At 39.1% G+C, this 20,910-nt stretch overlaps 1 protein-coding gene across 4 annotated transcripts in view; it reads left to right on the top strand.

The window, feature by feature from the left end:
• Positions 1-4,049: 4,049 nt before the first annotated feature.
• The window catches only part of LOC117958229 (trinucleotide repeat-containing gene 6A protein-like), a 39,295-nt gene continuing 22,434 nt past the window's right edge, over positions 4,050-20,910 (top strand). For 2 of the 4 annotated variants that reach the window (XM_034894505.1, XM_034894507.1), the window contains exons 1-5: positions 4,050-4,312; positions 5,800-5,851; positions 11,189-11,286; positions 16,272-16,587; positions 18,843-18,890. In XM_034894505.1, the coding sequence (XP_034750396.1) occupies positions 18,845-18,890 (46 nt within the window). In that variant the 5' untranslated portion in view covers positions 4,050-4,312; positions 5,800-5,851; positions 11,189-11,286; positions 16,272-16,587; positions 18,843-18,844. The remainder of the gene's footprint in view (positions 4,313-5,799; positions 5,852-11,188; positions 11,287-16,271; positions 16,588-18,842; positions 18,891-20,910) is intronic. The other 2 variants (XM_034894508.1, XM_034894504.1) reach the window with 2 other exon arrangements.

Here is a 20,910-nt window from a genome sequence, read left to right as displayed (position 1 = left end):
CTTGTGGATAAACTGTTTCACATGAAGACAATTCATTGCTTTGACCAAATGTACTTCAGAATATCAAGGATTCAAATTAACAATGGATGGATTTCACTTGACAAGGTTAAAGAAAACACATAGAACACAGAGATAAATAAATAGAGAAGAATAAGTGACAAACAGGTTGCGTGTGTGTGCATGTGCGTGCATGCATGTGTGTGTGCCTGCGGAGAGAGATGATAATGAGTTTGGAGAGGGAGAACATGAAAAATGAAGGGGTGGAGGTTGTACAGTAAGTGTGGACTGGATGGGGGAGGAAGTTTGAAAAGAGTGATGAATGATTTGAGTCAAAAGAAGAAGCTGAGCAGCATTAAACTCACTGACACACAAAACACAAAACAATATATTTGTATATTATGTTGTTTTACAGACAGTCCACAGAAGAAATAATGCACTGCATGCACACGAACACTCGCTGCAGCACCATGAACACTGCAGCTTAGTAGTGTCTGTACTCAGGACAAGCCTATTACTACTTGACATGCAAATCTCTTTTCTGACCTTCTGTCTGTCTGTCTGTCTGTCGCTCTCTAGCACTCTCAACCCCTCCACATAATCGCTCTGTCTCTCCCCCCTCACTAACTTTCTATTCCCTTCTCCTGCCTCCTTGCTTTTTCTTTTTTCCAGTACATTCACATTTCAGTCTGATTTTCTATGCTCCTTTTTTTCCTCTCCAGTAGCTCCCTAACTGGTGCAGCTGCAACTGATCACTGGGACCTGTGTGTATGTTCCTGCAAGTTTGTGTGTGCGACTGTGGTTCAGCCAAACCTACAAAAAACAAGCAGGGAAATATAAAACATTACATCCCATAAAGAGTGGGTATGTTTTCATAAATGTGCTATTAGTTTTTGAGTTGGTTGTGTGTGCGTACACAAGAAGGCAATTGCATAACTTTGTCAAAGCCAGTGCTGAGTCAGTAAATGTGGACATGAATGTTTACCTGTACGCATTTTGTTTGCCCAGGTAACCAGCATCTATTTCCTGTATTTGAACATGTCTGTATACACTGCTCTGTCTGTCAAGGTTACTTGACCATTACCAAACCCAAAATAACTTCACTGCCCTGCTCTTCTCCCAGTAAACCTTTTCATGTAGCTTCACTCAGATTCCTCATTCACTGTGACAAAAACTAATTTTCTGCCCTTTCAAACACGCACGTCACTGTTACTGTTGGGTATTTGTTTCTGGGACATTTTAAAATAAATAGTAAAAGCTTAAAATATAGTTTTTTTGCACTCAACGTGAAAATTCACCATTTGTACTCGTGCTGGTGACCTGATTCTGTGGCAAAGCTGTTATGCTCTATTCTGGAATGTTTTATTCTTCTCTGCCTTTCTTTGTTCATGTTTTTACGCTTGTCGTCTCTGGAGTTTTCTGTTTTGTTACGGTCTACCCGCTTAATCTAATGCTAGTTTGCCTCAGTATATTGTGATGCATGAGTGGACACTCGCTGAACAAGAAAGACAAACTGTGAGGTCCGATGTGTACTTCAGTTGACCTAAATTTGAACTTTACCAAACTTTGCGTTGGGGTTCTGGGACAACTTGACCTACTGGTTAGGTAAATGAAAATCCTAAAGGTGAAAACTGCAGAAGCGCCTGTAACATAGTACAACTTTTATAAAGAACCCAACATTTTTTTAAAGTGAGATTGGATTTTAGATTAGACTATACTATATACACTGCTGGAAGAAGTATTCAGATCCTTTTCTTAAGTAAAAGAACCAATACCACATTGTAAAACAGAGTTGTTACCAGTAAAATTCTTGCATTAAAAATGTTACTTAACTAAAAGAATGTATTATCAGGAAAATGTACTTTAAAGTAAAAGTAATTAATGCAGAACAATCTTCCTATTTTAGAAACTAGAAAAGATCTATTACCTAATTAATCGGCTAATTATTTCATACTTGTAGGTCTATATATTGTTGGGTAGTTTAATTTCTAATGAAACATTAAATTGTACAATCTAGACATGTTTGGTGTGTTAAAATCTTAATTTGTTAAGTAGCTAGTAACTGAAGCTGTCATATTAGTGGAGTAAAAGTACAATATTTCTCTCTGAAATGTAATGGAGTAAAAGTAGAAAGTGGCATGAAAAGTAAAGTCCTCAAGTCCAAGTACCTAAAATATGTACTTAAGTGCAGAACTTGAGTAGATGTACTTGGTTACATTCAACCACTGACTATATAGAGGTAAAATGCCACTGCAGTGCCTTTCCAGTCATCCCCTGGCTGCAACACAGAGCGCAGATGCGGAAGACCCATAAAACAATGAAGCCACCTGCGCTTTTTGCTTTCCTTGCGATCTGCCAGTAAAATTGTGGGATTTGCAGTGAGACACACAATTCCTTTTATATTGATTTGTTTGAACATGGTAAATATATCAGTGTGTCATTGTGAGCATGTTAGCATGCTGACATTTTCATTTAGCTCAGTTTCAGAGGTGGGACGTTTTATTGACTCTTTCACACAGTAAACATCCTCAACATGTCTAACTCATTTGTAATTATGACTTGACAGCTAGACAATAGGAACACTAAACAAGTGCATGAAGGCAGGAATAAATCCAAAATCCAAATTCCCAGTTGTCACAAACACATCTTCAGGTATTTATTGGGTAGTATTACGCAACAGTCCTTTAGTACTGAGAGGTTACCCATTTGCTTATATGCTGTAAAATCTTATCTCCCTGTCTTTGATACCTGGCCAAATAAAAATCATTACCTGGCAGTATGAACTCTCTCTCTCTCACACAGTCAACTACAAAAAGATAAGAGAGGCAATTTGTGCACAAGGATGGGGGTTGTTTTTGCCATTGGTGGGTCAATGGTCACTGCCTTACACACACGTATTGGAGGTCTTTTCTGTAAGCAGCAACGGCCTTTGTCTCGGTAAAACATTGCAGTAGGCAGATTCCACACTGTGTTTGTTTCTCTGCTGCTCTCCTCACGTTGTCTCTGTCCGTCTCTCTGTTTTTAGGATTATTATTTATTTAATTATGTTTCCTCAAAAAAGTCTATGAACAAGTGTGATTTGTTTGTAATAAATTCCGATTGTTATGTGGATAAGAATCTCAGTTCTTTGCAGGTTTTATGGCGTTTAGTCAAATTGCTAAGTCATAGCGCATCATTTCTACTCAAACATTACATTTTCCGATATTTTTTTTTGTGTTGGCAACGCCCGGTGAAGAATAAAGTATGGTCATTGTGCTTTTCACAGCAGACACACTACATAATTAGATTCATAATATAACTAGAGTGTTGTTATTTCACTTGATTCCTCCTCGACAAGTCCAAAAACCAGTCAGTACTCTAAAGTACCAGACGCCATCAAATGTAGGCATATTTGCCCACTCACTCAACACGGTTACGATGACGAACTGCAGTTAGGTCGAGAGAGAGAGAAATAGAGCGAGAGAGAGAGAGAGAGAGAGAGAGAGAGAGAGAGAGAGAGAGAGAGAGAGAGAGAGAGAGAGAGATATGAACTCTTACCCTATTTTAAAAATAATAATAATAACTTCCCTTAAGATTTTAACACGATACGATATGCGCAAAACACCAAATACTGACTGTGACTGGTGCAATAATCATGCTGTCTAATCAGCATCTTGATGCCACACCTGTGATATGGATGGATTATCTCTGCAAAGGAGAAGTGTTCACTAACCATACACGGTATATTACTTACACAGATTTAGACAGAATTGTTAACACTATCTGAGAGAGATACGCCTTTTGTGTACATAGAAACAGTCTTAGATCTTTGAGTTCAGCTTATGAAAAACGGGGGCAAAAAGAAAAGGGTTTTGTTTATAATTATGTTTATTGTATTTTATGGTTTTATTAATTTCAAGCGGTTGAACTCCTTACCTTGAACATGGTTAGCATGCTTGGCTTTTCATACATTACCTCTACTATTCTTTAGCTGTTTGGTTTTCTCAGTCAGAGGAAGTGGTGAATGTGTTTCCTGCTCTAGCTTACCCTCCAAAGACACAGTCTGAGCTGAAGTGAATGCAGAGGGAGAGAGAGAGAGAGAGAGAGAGAGAGAGAGAGAGAGAGAGAGAGAGAGAGAGAGAGAGAGAGAGAGAGAGAGAGAGAGAGAGAGAGAGAGAGGTATCAACCAAAAGAAGGTTAGCCAGCAGCGAGTTAGGAAAATGGCGATCACGCAGGACAAATGCCTCCCCTCGTAGATGCTGCAAACGCGTTGGAATTATTTTAGCCTTACTGCCGGCTTTCCTTTCCACTCTGTTGCACTTTATACTTCAATGAGGTGAGGTTGGTTTTACGCTGTTTTCTTGACCAGAAGACGTTCTTTCTTTTTGACGCGCTAATGTACGCACATAGCCGTGAACAGGGAGACGGGACTGGTGTAGACGAGTTAAGCTGCTGCTGTTGTTTAGTTAGCTAGCTATGACTGAGCTAAGCTAGCTAGCCTCCTGTTCGGCAAGCATTTGGCAAGGTTGCTTGCTTGCAATTCGGTTCGCAAACGTAGCTATTTTACTGCAGATGTCTGTCCATTTGTAGTTGTGTATGAAATGCAGCCCGTTTTATTTGTTGGCAGGTAACACCATAACGTTATGCTTACGCTAACTAGTGCGAGCATTGGTTAACCTTAGTTAGCTAAGTTGTGCGTACATGTCTGTCAAAAGAGAGAATCATGTCTTTTGTTCGATAATATTGTTTCTAAGGATTTGTTTAATAGTAATCTAAAACTGGTAACTTAATTTCATGTATAAATGTGTTTTATTAAACACCATAATCGCGCTATATTTGAAATAAGACCGGGTAAGTTAACTAGCCGCTTCCCAACGTTACCTTTTAGCTAGCTAGAACTATCAGTCATGCTAATTTCATGACGAAGGTTGCGCGGCGGTGACTCCGTCTGATTTACCAAATGTTTGGTGACTTGCAGAGGGGACACGGTTGGTCAAATGGTCATTACACGTTAAACAATTGGTGTTGAGACGCAGTGTTAATGCCTATTTTGGTGTTGAAATTATGAAGCTGCAGAGTTGTTTCGGCCATAGTGTTTAACGCCCTCTATCGGCAGAAAGAAGGCAGCTGCTAGCTTACTAGACCTTCGCTCTGCTGGTTTTGCGGTCGTCTTCACCTAACTTTTTACACTTGCCTGACGACAATGCAGACACGGTTAAATCACAAAATAATGTAATTGCATCTACTGTACTTAGATGCTGTGCTAAGGCCATTGTTAGTCTTGGCTGCGCAGGAAAAACACCAGACTCAAGAGAAGCCATGTTGGTTAAGCTGTAAGTCAGGCAACAGCTGAGATAATGGCCGATCAGGACCCAAGCTGTAACTCTGACCTACACAGACACTCTCCCTCGGTGTCTTTATCCAACACACACACTTTATTCACCTTGTGGAGACTGCCCTTAATGGGGCTCTGGTTGTGCATTGTCCTGTTATGCAGTACAACCTGCATTTCAACATCGACTAGTTGAAATACTTTCACTGTGTGTTAGTGTGTGCTTGTCCTTGCATAACGCCGGTGGTTGAGGTGCGTGTCTTTTGACTTGACTTGAATTTACCATCAATAATTCATTTGAGACGTTTTAATGGAGTCCTGTTTATCACCGGTCTGCCTACACTGTCTCCCACGTTTTTTTAGCAAGGGGTTATATCACAGTAAACCAATAGAAATGTCCACATCCAGGATATTTTTTATTTGTTAATTGAGGTTTGTTCAGGTAAATCTTTTATATTCTTAGAGATGAACCATCTTATTTCTTCTTTTAGAGATTTGGAATTGAAAGCTGTTGCCACCAAAGAAGCTGAAGCATCGAAACAGGTGAGTGTGCCATCAAAAATATTCACATAGTTTACTAATTTTAAGAGCATGTTTACCGCTTCATATTACATTTCTAGCCACTTCTCTTCGGATGAAAACATGATCTGTGTGTCTCTGTATGGTGGGCTACTATAGGTGTGTGTGGCAGGGGATGGGCAGCTGCTGCTTATGCAAGCACATGCAGTTCCGTTTGAATTGAATTGGAGGGTCTGGGTTGGTCTAGCCTGCATTGTGCCGAGTAAGCTTTGCTGTTTTAAAATTGCTAAATGAGAAGCCATAGTCCTGATGTTTTGTGTGTGGAGAGGTGTTTGTGCAGCTCATTGTGTCCATACAGTTACAGGCACACAATAGAGCTGTGGACCACAACTAGTCCATTAACCCGCTCCAAGGGCTGCATTTAATCGGTTTTCAGATCCTAAATCTGTTTTATAAATGTTATCTTGCAAACTTTCCTGGATAGCTTTTTATTATACTAGAGAGCCAACAAATGAACTTACATCCCATCTCTAAAATGTTGTTGGTGTTTGTTGATGTTGTGCAACAAGAGATCTAGCACATGTCCTCTGCCTTGTTTTGCTGGTTTAATCCTTTTACTTAAAGCCAGTTAATGTTTCAAATTTTGTGTATCTTCAAATAGCAGCAATTTCTTATTAAATACATCTAGATAGAAACTACCACCAGTACAGTGTTGCTTTAACTCATGAAACTTTCAATCCATAGCTTTTTGAAAATTATTATAGCTTTTTGAAAATACTTAATGTCCTCAGGTTTTTTAATAGCATTTGGTGGATGTTTCTATAAAAGGCAAACCACTGTTACATAAAATTGATACTTTTACACCATTTGTGGCACCAGTGGGGAATACATTCCATTTTGATTTTGTAGAACAATGAGTTGTCTTGCTTCACTTTCACTTTTGGTTGCCTTGCTCCTTAAATTACTGTTAACATGTTCTTCTATTTGTTAGAGTTTTCACAATTGTTTTTATGACTTGTTGTAGCCAATGTACACTTGCATAAAATGACACCATGCTGGAATAGCCAACTTGATATTATTGTGTTTGTAATTTAATATGGCAGTGCTATAAATTCCTAAGGTGTTGCAATATTGCTACGTTGGTTGGGGATCGGGTAGTTGACCATTGCAGTAAAGCTATACCTGCAGATGGTCATGGATCAAAACAACAAAATGTCTAATTTATAAGCTTACGTATTTTTTTAAATCTATTATATTACAGTGGAATCTTCATTTCTACTCTCCATCCAGTCACAGGTTGCTTCATGTCAAATATTCACCTGCTGCAAAAAATGGCCATTAAATCAATATGCAAGTTTGGCGTAGCGGCTTATAAGAGTAAAGTCCTAATTTCTTCCGTTCGAAACTGCCCACTTAAGTTAAAAAAATGTATTAGCTGTATAAGCTGGACTTGCTAATAAAGCCATTGTTTTGTTCTTGCTGTAGAAAATCCTTGATGCACAGCTTGCCCCACTCTACTCTGCTAGCAGCAAAATTGAATTGTTTTTTCAGCCAGATTTGTCACATTGCCTTTCCCCGACCAAAAAATAACCAGGCTGATTTTGAATGCACTGTTTAAACGACATGTTCAATGCAGCTAGGCTGGAAATGTCACTTCGTGCATTGTCAGCCTAACAAAGCCTTTGCTGTTTTTGACGAGTATACACTCTGTCATTCACTAATTGAGTGATGGCTTTCCTGAACCAAGCCTCAAGTGTTCATCCTCCGTGAGAACATGCTAATGCAAATGTTGTGGTGTTATACATGCAAATTAGCCACGCGACAACCCTCTGGCTTTTGTTCTATGTAGAAAGACAAACGCTTGAGTGTTTTAGTAGATGTCCATCAGTTTGTTTTGGTGTGAAACGGCTACTTGCACAAGGCAACAAATGGAATCAATACTTTCTCCTATAAATGTGGCAGTCCTTGCCGACTCTCACTGCATGACTCACTTCAAATATAGTTAGATTATTTTAAAGTCTTTCAGCTTTCTTTGACAGCCGGCAGAAAATGGTTTACCGAAAAGGCAAGTGGGTGGCAGTGAATTCTGTGCTATACTGAATATATATATATATAAATGTATTATTATTCGAGAGAGTAGAAGTAGCTTTTAACATAACTGAATGTAGAAGACACCCTAAAAGTTAATAAAGGTGAAGACAGAGGGAGACAGTTTCAGAGAAATGCACTACCAGGACGTGCAGGTGATCTGTAGTGTTTATAACTATTATCTTGCACACCTCTTTATAGCCAAAATAAAATGTGTATCTACTGTACTAATTGGACTCTAATCTATTGTACTACAGAGTTGTACGTAACATCACTTGTAACCTGTTACAACTATTTCTCATCTTTCATCTGTCTGCTGCTCTTTAGCCCCCTCATCCCTCCCTCTGTCTGACAACGGAAAAACCAAGATTATTCTGTCTTTACTTTAAACACAACAAAGACCATATTTACAGAAGATATTTTTGGAAAGAGATTACTTTTTATCAGTATGGTGATTTGAATGCAACGGTGAAAATGAGCGCTTCTGGTGTCGTTGAGCTGGGGCAGAGGGGCCAATTGTGAATGTTTTGTTTACAAACCATAAAAGACGAATTCCACCCATTCTGATTTTAAAGAACAATTACCGAAACGTGCCGTTACTGTGGCAAGAACTGAGCCCCTGTACGTAGGGGGCCTGCTCTACTAGGTGAGCTACTCAGGCGCCCCTTTTTGTTGACAGGGTCTTGGATTAAGTTTTTTATTTTTATTTATTTTTTATTTTTTTTTAAATACATTTTCAGTACCACCTGTCCCTAGAAAAGAAAAAAAACATTTGCAACATTTTTGTTTTCTTTCCCTCCCACTGATCTGATTGCCCCGATATTCTTTAACCCTTCTTTTGCTTTTGGTAACTCGCAGTTCCCCCCTTCCCTCCGTCAGCTGTAGCTGACGGGGGATGGGGAATTGTCGGTCCATTCATAAACAGATGCTGTCCATGGTGTGTATTTGCGCACTCCAGGAGGGCCCCCACTATGCTCTGCTGTCGTTGTTGAACCATCTGCTGAAGCACTTGATTGTTGGTGGAAGGAGACAGGGGGAACTGTGGGAACAGAGGGAGAAGGGTGGGGACTAAAGGTGGCAGCAAGTAATGACTTTTTTGCATTACAAGGTACCTGCTTGACTTGACCGCGATGCCCCGTCCTCCTTTTTCCATTGCAGATTAGTACCGCCTCATGTGTGAGGCGAGAGTGGCTTGTCGTCATAGCAGGAAACTGCCGCAACCTAACGCAGCACGCACACGGAATGTTGATGGTGTGTTTTTGATTCTCGGCATGTGGCTGTTGCCACACCAAGGAGACTAATCTAGTTTCAAAAGAAGCTGGAGGCAACAAAAAAACAAAACAAACGCTGGCTAAACTACTTAAATACCGCAGGTTTGTTCAGGGCACCCACCGTCTGTTAGCAATGATGAATAGTGACCATTTTTTCCGACCAATCCGTAGTCATCAGGTTTTCATGTCACCTTTTGGTATCATCTCAGCTCACTTGGACCCTTAACTGAGGTGATACTAAAAAAAGGTACCTGTCAGGAGTTACCAGGGACTTTTTTTTTGTAGTGGAAAAACAAAAAGGCGAGTAGAGTCAAGGAGGTACCATTTAGTGGAAAAATGCCATAAAGGATGCCACTGGATGTGCATCTACAGATTGATGATATAAGATTAGGCATGTTGACCATCTTGCTTTAGGGAAATGTAAGTCCCTAATGTGTAGAAACTGTGACAACTTTAAATGCAGTTTAGGTTACTTACCTATTTGTCAGATTGCCTTTATGGGCTTGACGACTACAGCTCATCACAGTCCGTTACCATATCAAACACACCACTAAAAGACCCCTTTTAATTCATAAAGATGAACTATGAATATACAGAACTCTGTATCAACTCGGATCACTGCTGCTCACAGTAGCTCAATGCGGTTTGTAGGATTTACAGAATTTTTACATTGCCGTGCATTTTGCATCACTGTAAATGTACAAGTGTTAAGTGAAATTGAACTGCTTACTCCTGGCTCGATGACAATTAGCTATTAACTGATGTCAAGCGTCTGTTTCACAATTATTAATACATTTATACAATTTCTGTTAAATTAAATTAAAAATATATTTTGTGAAAATAGAAAAAAGTTGTTTGCCACTTATCTTACATTGCATTTTTAATGCAGAATCTTCTACCAGCATCTTATCTTTGACCGTTACAGTAACATTTAAATTTCTACGAGCCACTGTCATTATCAACTAAACTAATGATTACACATTTAATGTTGCAGCCATTGTGTCGGAGTTGTTTTGGCATCTCTACATCTGTCTGTTTATAGCTAAAGTAAGTGTTATCTCATTATTGGATTAGTCTGCGGCCTGCAGCTTTCTCCTGCAGGTTGAGTGACACTGACTGAGATAGAAGCCACAGTCTAGTTACAAACTAATAGGAAGATCTTATTTCGTTTTGGAAGTAATAATGTAATCAGTAAACTAGTGCACCCTTTTTATAATCTATAAGTATTAATATGCTAATTATGACATTGTACACACCTAATAATAAAACGGCTAGACCAGTCTGAGTTCAGAAAATTACATAACTTCACTCTGATGCAGCCTTGCAGACCAGGAAAAGACCACCCTTAACATATTATAGATTTTAAGATCTCTAAAGTCTGAGACGGTATTGATATAATATTGATATATTCTAATGTTCTGCAAAAATTTTTGGCCATTCAACGCTATTACTCAGAAACAGAAGGGGGGATTGTGACTACTGTATATTTCACATTTGGTCGGATACTGAATTGGTAACACCAATCTTGGGTGCCCACCTTGAAACTGTGTGACGTTTCCTATGTTTTGCCACAAAATATACTTAATACCCTTTTATTAGGCATAAAACTGCATGCTGATATTTTTTAGTTTGAGCTTGAAACAGTTTTTGAACTTTTTATATACATACACGTTAAATTTACGTACAAATGACCCAGCGTAATACGCTCTGCGCTGGTTTTTGGATTGTTTTTCTATGCGTTGGGCACAAAATTATTTGACCTCATTGCCGCTGACCATTCAAGGCGCAAACTATTCCACAACATTCCTGGGCACAGTTAACGCAAAAATGTGACTATTTGGTTGCAGTCTGAAGCCCTGTTGTTTCTTTGCCAAATCTGTTTTCTTTAAAACCTGATGATTTTAGTAATTTTCTTTGAGTTTGTTATAAATATTGTTATCCTACAATTATAAAATGTAATAGCAATTACGATGAAAGTAATTGTATTTCGTCATATTCTCAGGGAACATACCCATAGAGGGAAGAACAGTGGATGGAAGAGAGAGAAAGACGAGAGTGTGACGAGGACCGAGGCTAAGAGGATACAGCACTGGTCAAAAGGTGAGATAGGAATTCATGGCTTCTGTCTTGTCAGGAGCTGAGGGATAGTTGTGTGAAAGTTGATAAAAGGTAATTGCATTGCTCAGCGCTGGGTCTAACTGTTTATATTGATTTTTCCATCACAAATGTAGTTGTTCTGTGAGTATTCAGAGTCCTTGTGATTTATCGGCAACTGCTGCTTCTAGGACACCAGCTTCTGTTCAATTTACACAGAACTATTTATCTATAATGAGCAACGTCCCGCTAAAACTGTAAGGGCCATTTCTCATAGTGTTCAATGGGGCCATTTTTCCAAATATCAAATGCAATTCTACACAGCAAAGCAAGGATGGGATTAATATTGCATACCTATAGAATTGTTCTCTAGGTAGTAAAAATAGTTTCACAACAGTCAGTGCTGCAGTTTCTGGATAGTCATGATTCTGGCAATACATGGTAGAAATTGGCGCAACATGAAATAGCAAAGCATGCCTAACTTCCAGAAGACTTTGAAAATCTAAAAACTGCTTGGTTCAAAATATCAAAACCTAAAGCCTTTGTGAGTTTCAAAGTATTTATTTTTCTGACATTTTTTTCTATCTTGCATGGTCTGGGTTCTGTCTCTGTTTGTCTGTCCCTGTAGTGCAGTGGGCTTTACTCTCATGACGCCGCTGGTGTACATTGCAATGTGACCTGGTAGTGTTTTCCATTTGAATTTCTGTTGCAGTTTCCATTGACTCCTGTTGGTACAGCTGAACTACTAGCTCGGCTAGTGCAGGCAGGAAGTCTGATAGTGTTTATATCTGACCTTGAGTGTGGCTTTGTTTCAATTGCTCTCGGTCTCTTGCTTTTGTTTTCACTCCTCTCCGCTGTTGTCTGTAAGATTTAAATTCTTAGATTTCTGGGTCCCGGTACAAACAGAAGTAGCTCAGAGTTTAAGTCTCCGGCGTAGTACCAAATTGTAAACTGGTACATCCATTTATCGCCATGGAGGCTCCTACTCCTAGACAATGGTTATACAATAACAAGAGTGTAATCATTGTACAGCTGAAAGACTCGCTGTCTATTCTTAACAGTACTGTACTATAGCTTGTGTCTACATGCTGATATCCCCCAGTTGTTAGCAGCTCTTTAACATGCACCCGTTAAATTATCTTTGTTCAAGAATATAACATTAGCACCAATTAGCAATTGAGTGGATTTACAGAAAATTATTCAACAAGAGAATTACTGTGCAAAATTATGATAGCATACCACGCTATTTAGGATAATCTGAGAATCTTGTTTTTCTGACATGTTTTTCAGCTTGTCAATGACCTATATGACAAACTGAATGTATTTGGTTTTTGTTGTAATACTGTTTATCTTAACATATAATACTGTTTATGTTTACATAAACAGCAGTTTTTAAGACAAAACATTGTCATGGGCAATTCTCAGAAATTGGGAAGTCTAAAACAAAGCATGCTCAACTCCCTAAAGACTTACTAAAAAACCCTTATTGCTGTACTCAAACCAGCAACCTGAATGTGACCAACCAACTCTCCTATTGACCAATTTAAACTATGCATGCTTGGTGGTAATCAGTACCAACCTGGGTGTGGGGGAACAGGTGCCTGTAAAGTCAAATGGATGACTGAAAAATGGACAAACCGGCCTATGAGTCATACGAAACACCTGAAGCTTGTGCTTTTGTGTACATTGCCCTTGGTTTGAGTTTGATGTGGTTGGGTGCCTCTTGAGACCCCTCCCATGATGTATGTGACGACTGAGGACCATGTGACAAGTGTGCTTATCTGCTCCTGCACACACAGGCCATTTGTACATTCACTGCATACTGTTTGAAAGGGATGCAGTCATGTTCAACACAGTAACACCTGCATTCCAAGAAGTTAATGCCCTTTCTTAACACTTCCTGATCTTAAATCTTTCATGTTGATAACAGTTGAAGCAGGAAAGCTGCAGACTGCTTGCTTTTACTCTGAAGTTTCCCCTCAGCTTAGCTATTGATTAAGGGTTTTTGCATATGTGAGTGAGAGAGACACACTGCCATGTGCCTCTTAGCGCTGATGTCATCTTGCTCAGACAAGCCCAGAGGAATTGGGAGTATTTAGGAATGTTGCCATAACAACATGGTCTTTTACAGAGCTCTTTTACTGGTTAGCTCAGCCTAGAGAATATATTGTGCATGTCTTGCCCCAACAAGGATTCATTTAAAGAGTTTAAACATAATCTATAATAATGCACTGTATGGTTATAGTATTAAGTGTATACAGCTTAAAGAGGCAGCATTCTAATGGCCTGATGTGTTTTACGGAAATGCACATTATATCCTAAAATATGTCAGATTTTGGTAACAAAGAGTGCTTCAAATAGATTATGCCGTTGCATAGCAACAGCAGGACACGTGAAAAGCCTTCCGCTAAAAAAGTTTTCAGTAGACGGTCACTGCAAATGGGTGTTTTTAGATGTTTTTTACAACGGTTTGTAAAATGCACTGAAAAGGTTTGTCCATATACTAACCTTCCTTCAGTAATTGTTTGGCATTACTTTAACATAGAAAAAATCTATTTAAAAAAAAATAGATGGATAGATATAAAGAAAGAAAGTACTTGGGAGTCTTGAATAGAGCCACCTCTGTTCTACTTCTACTCTCCAGGTTAGTTTATTTAACAGATGAGGTAGAAAATAAGGCCAAAACACTTTTTTGGTTAATTCTATTGATCCTTTTCCACTATTCTGGGTTTCAGCATGGCCGCTTTATCTCTTTTAGTTTTTTTGCTTCTTGTTTGCTAAAGAGAGTCACATTGTACTTGGTTTATGTGCTGCTGACTTCAGGTAGTTTACCTTTTTGCTTTTTATACATGTTCGAAGCTGCAGCTGCATTCCTCTCACGTCGACCTCACTGACGGACTCCTTTGCCTCCTTTGTCCCTCCTTTTTTACATTCCACATCTTTCTGTCTTTCCTCCTCACCTTGACATCTTGTTTTTTTCCTATTTTGTTCATATTTCTCTTTCTCTCTCCCCCCTCAGCTGCTCTGTTTGTGTCTTGTCCCTATATTCCCCCTCCCCCCCTCCAGCCTCAGTCTGTAAGATGATAGCAGCAGTCGAGCTGCTGCCAACTCCAGGGGCCCTCATGAAAGCTGTTCTCAGACAGGAGCACAAGGAAAGGGGAACAAACTGTACTCTATGTACTCTGCAGCAGCAAAGAACATGCTTATACTCACTACAGTTGAGCGGCGTTACCATTTTCACGTTCATTAAAAATGGCGTGTTTTTTAATCAAGGTTAATTTGTCCTTCTACAACACAGGGTTGCACAACAACAAACAAAATGTGAGCTAACTACGTAGCTTGTTTGTCACTAGCTAAACTACTAAATTGTTCCGCTTATAATACAGAGATGTTTTTTGAAAATGGCTTAACAAATATTCAGTTGTTTTTAGACATCTATTAATCATTTAGCTTTTGAAAAGTCTGGAAAAATGTGCCATGCCTATCCCAATTTTCATGGCGATTTCATCTAGTGGCCTGTGTTGTTGAAAAAATTGTGACGTTTACCATCAGATAACACACAAAAAAACACTAAGTTGATTATCAATAAGTTGATTACCAAAATTGTTTAAAAAAATAATAATCTGTTCAAGCATTTATTGACTAATTGCTTCAGCTCTTGTAGAAAAATATACAATGGAAAAATATTTCATTTAAATTGCAACACTGGTCCCAAAAATCATAATTTTCCCCCACCACTAACCAATGATGGCTTAGTGCTTGAGTACTGCCTCAAGTGGGTTGTTAAACATCTTTCTACATTATTTTGATTCACACTCCTTATAAGGATAGGCATTTGTTTTTACCCCTGCATAGCCTCTGTTAAACAGATGATTTGGTGTGGACCGAGGTCTTTCCATGTAAGAAGGTTAAGTCAATATCCATGTTAAGTAAACAACTCAATTTGTTGGAATTGGCTTGCCCTTTTTAGTGCTGTAGTTGCGGGAGGGACCTGGTCAGTGCTCTACGTTTTTTGTTTGTAATGCTTCTTTTTAAAAATACTTTTTGATCCTTTTCTTAGGGTATTTAGGAAAGATGGTGATATATTCACCCTGTCTGTTTTTTTGATTGGTTCCAGAGGCTGGCTAAGCAGCTTCTGGCTGGCAGCTAGTGAGCTGTGAATTAACAAAGGTGGACAATAAAGTCTATCTTGTCAATATTTAGGGTTTTATAGCATTGTTTGTTTTTCTTAAAGATTTTTTTCCCTCAATTGTAGCATATCTATCTGTCTGTCTATCTTACAATACAACATGCCATTCAGCATTGATTAGAGTCAAAATCTGTAGCAAATGCTCCAAACTTGTAACACATCCATACTTCATTGCATCTGCAAACTTGCTTATTGTCCACACATGGGTTTGTTTGCTGTCTTATCATATTGGCTAGTGAACAGAGTGGTTGCTATTTGAACTGGAGGTTTATAAATAGACCTGTGTACTGCTGCAGCACGCAAAAAAGCTAACCAGCACCAGGAAAAGGTCAGAATACCTGCACAGACACACAGACGCACTCTTACATACACTTCTTGAGATTCATTAAAATGTAACCATGCATCAAAGGAGATGCCACGTGGAAACCATAAGAACAGTGACCAGCTTAGCAAATCTCCTTGTGGCAATCTGCATTTTTCCATTTCCATTCCATGTCACAGGGAATGGAAAAATTTAAACATAATTAATTTAGCTATTAATAACTGCACAACAGTAAGATTATTTTCCATAGCTAGACAAGTCAAACCTTCCCATTGTGGCTCTATCATTAATAACGTGTGTGTGTGTGACGTTTTGATAATGCACAATCACTGTGGATTGATAGAGAAGTATGTGCTATGAGAGTGATGACAATGATGACAATGTGTTGTGTTGAATGCTTTAAAAAAAAATTTGAAGGGATTGTAGGTACAATATGTTGACAAACCATCTTTCTCTCCTCTTATCTCTTTCTCTTTACAGTCCCAGAGCATACCAAGTCAAGGCAGAGTCATAAATCTAAACCACCCCCCCCCCCCCTTCCCCCTCCCCACATACACACACAAACTCTCACACACACACACACAGTCTTTAGCAATGCCAAGGGGGCCTGATCAGCCTGCTGCCTGCTCTGACAAGCCCCTCCTCTTCACCTCACACCCTTGAGCCTGTGCCCGCTGAGGTTTGACTTTTGACCTCCCCTTTGTCAAGCTTGGAACCAGAGGTCACTAGTTCTTCACTCAACCCAGGGACACCCTCCTGCCCAAACAGGAGCTGCAGCCACAAGCCCCACTCAAAGGTAAACTACAAAAAAAAAAATAAAGAACGCAAGAAAACAGCAGGGGATTTCACCCAGTTAGATGTGTCTGTATCCTCAGAGCCTACACAACCACTCTGTCTGTCAATTATCACATACTTGGATTAGCAAGAAAAGAGTTGTACAGTTACATTTAAATGACATTGAATGTTAAACTGTGGGTGTGGTGTTGCTCATAGCTGATGAGTTTCTACTTGTACTACTATTCTTATACAATACAGATTTACAATTTGCATTACTTTACTTTAAATTACTTTATTGAGTGATTGCTGCTCTAAATGACTAAATGACTTGAAATGTGTTTGTTTACTCTAAGTTTACCCCACAACTGCTATAATTCACAAAATATACCTGGACCAAGCTGTTTTTCTAATTGCCCTAAAAAGGGAAAATAAATCTGACAAGTCAAAATTGCACACATGTAACAACTTTTTACTTATTGCTGAGTTACTTACATTTAAATATTCAATTACATCCTTTGTTATAATATGGATAACCAATTGTAACTACTCACTAGCAGGGTCTGTCCACTAATACTCTCCTACTTGCAAGTCATTCTGACTTTGAACCCCTCTGACTTTAACACTCTTGTTATTAGGGGTCCAAGCCCGAAGATGCGTGGCCAACAGTAACGCAAAGCGCTACGCGGTTCACACAGCAGGGCTCTGGAACCCTATTGTTTTGCTAAGGATTATTATTCTTCACCATATAAAACCCCCGCTGCAGCCTAAACCGTACATGGTGGCGGTGTGCCATTTTCAGGACTGGTCCAATACTCTGCAAATACCTGACGCAAAATTGACCAACTTTCACCACTAGGTGGCGCTATAGCAGAAAGGGCCCTATAATTCCCTAACCGTATATTGGAAATTTAAAAACCATATATCCGCCAGTTCCCTGGATCCGACTGTATCTCGGGATATAGGGCACGCCCATTTTCGCCTAGATTTGTCTTTAGTGAAAAACTTGCGATTTATCAAAAAACTTCTTCGAACACCTCCTAAACCATGCAATTGATCCGCACAAAACTTGGCACATATCATCTCCAGACCGACCTGACAAAAATTTGTATAAATATTTTTAATAGAATCAAAATTGCGCATATTACACACCATTTTGTCTAGCTAACTATGAAAACACCAACTTTGCCAAAATTCTACCAAAATAAATGCTGTCAAAGCCAAATGTTAGATTATTCCTTGGTAGGACCCTCTAAGGCTGGAGGAAAAAAAAGACAAACATTGGCCACTAGGGGGTGCAACAAATAAAAAAGGTTTAAATCTCATGAACCGCTCATCAGAACTTAACAAAATTTGACGGCCACTATCTAGGCCCAATCCTAAAGTGCCTCTTACAGTGGTGTACTGATTGGTTCAAGTGGGCGTGGCCTATTGGGCCAATGTTTGGATTAACCACTTAAATTAAAGTGAATTAACAGGGTAGATGTACAATGTGTAGCTGACCTGACATACCTAATATTACACACGTGGACCACTAGGTGGCGCTACAATGACTTAAAATGTGTTTTTGCCTACAACTCTTACCATATACAGTGAGGAGAATAAATATGTGAACACCCTGCTATTTTGCTAGTTCTCCCTTTTAGAAATCATGAAGGGGTCTGAAATTGTCATCTTAGGTGTATGTCCACTGTCAGAAGTAACTAAAAAAAATCCAGAAATCACAATGTATGATTTTTTTTTAACAATTTATTTGTATGACACAGCTGCAAATAATAAAGCGCAAAACCTACTTTTTCAAACTCGTCCTAGGCTGTGCGACATATCATATTGGCCTTTAGGGGGCGCTATAATTAAAGTTTGTTGGTTTTGTTGAAAAAACTCAATTTGCAATTGAACCTAACCTGACAATTCTTTGGCATGCCGCCCAAAGGCTCCGTACCAAATTTGGTAAAGAAGGGGCCATTAGGGGGCGCTATAATCAACAAAACTTACAGAAGGCTTTGTATCCAGCCTAGAAGCCAAGAGTCTTTGGGGTCATTGTTATTAATCTGTACTGTTACATGCGCCTCCTCAAGTCGTTAGGGCAGATTTGCGCGGGGAGGCTTGGACCCTGTCGTAACTGCTTGCAGTTCTAGTTTTCATTTCTGTTTGCTTGATTCTCATTGAATGTCCTAACTGTCCCTAACAATTTCTAATATCTCCCCACTGTTATTTTCTGGCTCTATCTCTAACTCCCTCTAAGTCTGTTTGACAGTCTTTCCTCTCTGTTTCCAGGCATGGCTCCCATTCGGGATTCCGTCAGCCACTCTCCTAATCAAACAGGTACACATTGCCTTCTTCCTTCCCCATTCTTCTTCTGTTTCATTCCTATTCCCAATGTCTCTTACTTTGGCTCTCAGCTTTGTGATCAATAGAGTAGGTACCCTAGTCTAACCTGACTTTGACAGACAATGTATTTTATGTTTAGCGTATCAGAGGGACAGAGCAAGATGAATGAGTGAGTGAGATAGGGGGTGTAGAAAGAGTGCAAGAGGAGACTTGGCAAGCAATCATGATAAGTACCACAGACATCTGGTAACCAGTTTACGTGAAAGTAGAGCCCGACCGATAAAGGATTTTTAAGGCCGATATTTTTAAATATTATAAGGCGATGTAGTTATTTCTGAATTCTAACTCTAATGCTATGTTATATTGTCACAACAGAAGAGAGGGCAATATGTTAAAGTTCTAATAAATAAAATATATAAAAATACGAACTTAAGATATGACACTTAAAGTCCTTTGAACAAAAACACATTACCAAAATATTTTAGGGTCACTGTAGAATGCCCTCTGTTGGACAAACTATGCAACGCCAACGCTCATAACATAGTGGACAGTCCATACATTGACTGTCAGTACAGACATTTTCTTTAAATATTCATTTATATCATTTATTCTTAATAATTTGTCATTATGATTTTAGAACTGATTGATGATTAAATTATTTTCATTATAAATGATTCTGATGAATATTTAAAGCCTTTATTTCACGTGTGTTTCACGTGATATACATTAGCGGGCCGATTTCAGGCATTATAATTAAAGATTTAATAAAAAAAATGTTATACATATATATAAAATCTTCCATTCTAAACACAGATCGGGAAATGCTAATATTGGCCCGCCTATATATATCGGTCGGGCTCTACATGAAAGAAAGGCTTTGGAAGTGAGAATGACCCAGAGATGTGGAACCAATTTCATTGCACCTATAGACTAATTTGTGACTGTGTCACACAATTAACACCGGCCGCCACACATTGCGTTTCGTTATTCCTTTTTTATTTTTAAAAACACCATTTAAAACACACACTGACAGCCTCTCTCCTCCGTCCACTAATTGTCTTCATGAAATTAGTGACTAGTGACAAATCTGATGACTTTCTGTAGAAAAGAGACTTTCTGAAAAAAGAAAAAAAAGGTCTCCCCTATTTTCCAGCGAGCACACAAGGTATTTCTCTCCTGTGTCCACCAAAACAGTCCCTTCTCTCTGAATCTGTTTTGAAGGGATGAGCAGTGTACTCGGCTGAAACCAGTATCCGGTACGGATAAAGCACTTTTGCCGAGTACAAGTATTATATGAGTAATGCGAGTCAATATTTGTACTCGGATTCAATGAAATTCTCCATTGACTATGTCTGCGCACTGTGATAGGCTAGTCACAGCGCATCTCCCTCACACTATTCTGTGAAAGGCTAGTCTCAGCGCCCCGCCCTACACACACAGATTCCTCCTGTTGCTGTGTGCCACTCCGCTCACTCGCACATAGAACACGGAGAAGTGAACAGCTCTCTTCCCTTCAAATCTGCAGGGCTTTTCCGTTAACATTTAGGGTTTCTTCAAGCTTCAGGTTTGTTTTATACTTCGGTGCGAACTAGTATCTATCAACCAGGAGACTTGTAGTAACCGTGGGGTTTGTTCAGACATAGTGCTTGGTAGAATGCGACTAGGGTTGTGTCTCTGCCGTCTGAGTTTTTTTTTTCGTTTTTGTTTTATTTAAACTGCTCAAACCAGTTTTTTTGAGAGTCTGAAACTTTCTTGCTGGGTTTTATTAAAAAAAAAAAGTCAGTTGCGGTATAAATGAATAATATTACAAATTAAGATACACACACAAACACGTTCCAACCCCCCCCCCCCCCCCCCCCCCCCCCCCCCCCCCCCCCACCTCCTCTCTCTTTGTTTCTCTTTCTCTCTCTGTATCTCTTACTCACTCACAGAAACACACACTCACACATACCTGGTGTAAAAAAAAAAAAAGATCACCCTGATCATAGAAAAATTTAAAGTTAAAACAAGAAAG

This window comes from Etheostoma cragini, chromosome 15 (assembly GCF_013103735.1).
Source record: "Etheostoma cragini isolate CJK2018 chromosome 15, CSU_Ecrag_1.0, whole genome shotgun sequence".
Classification (NCBI taxonomy): Eukaryota; Metazoa; Chordata; class Actinopteri; order Perciformes; family Percidae; genus Etheostoma; species Etheostoma cragini.
This window is presented reverse-complemented; position numbering and strand designations above follow the sequence as displayed.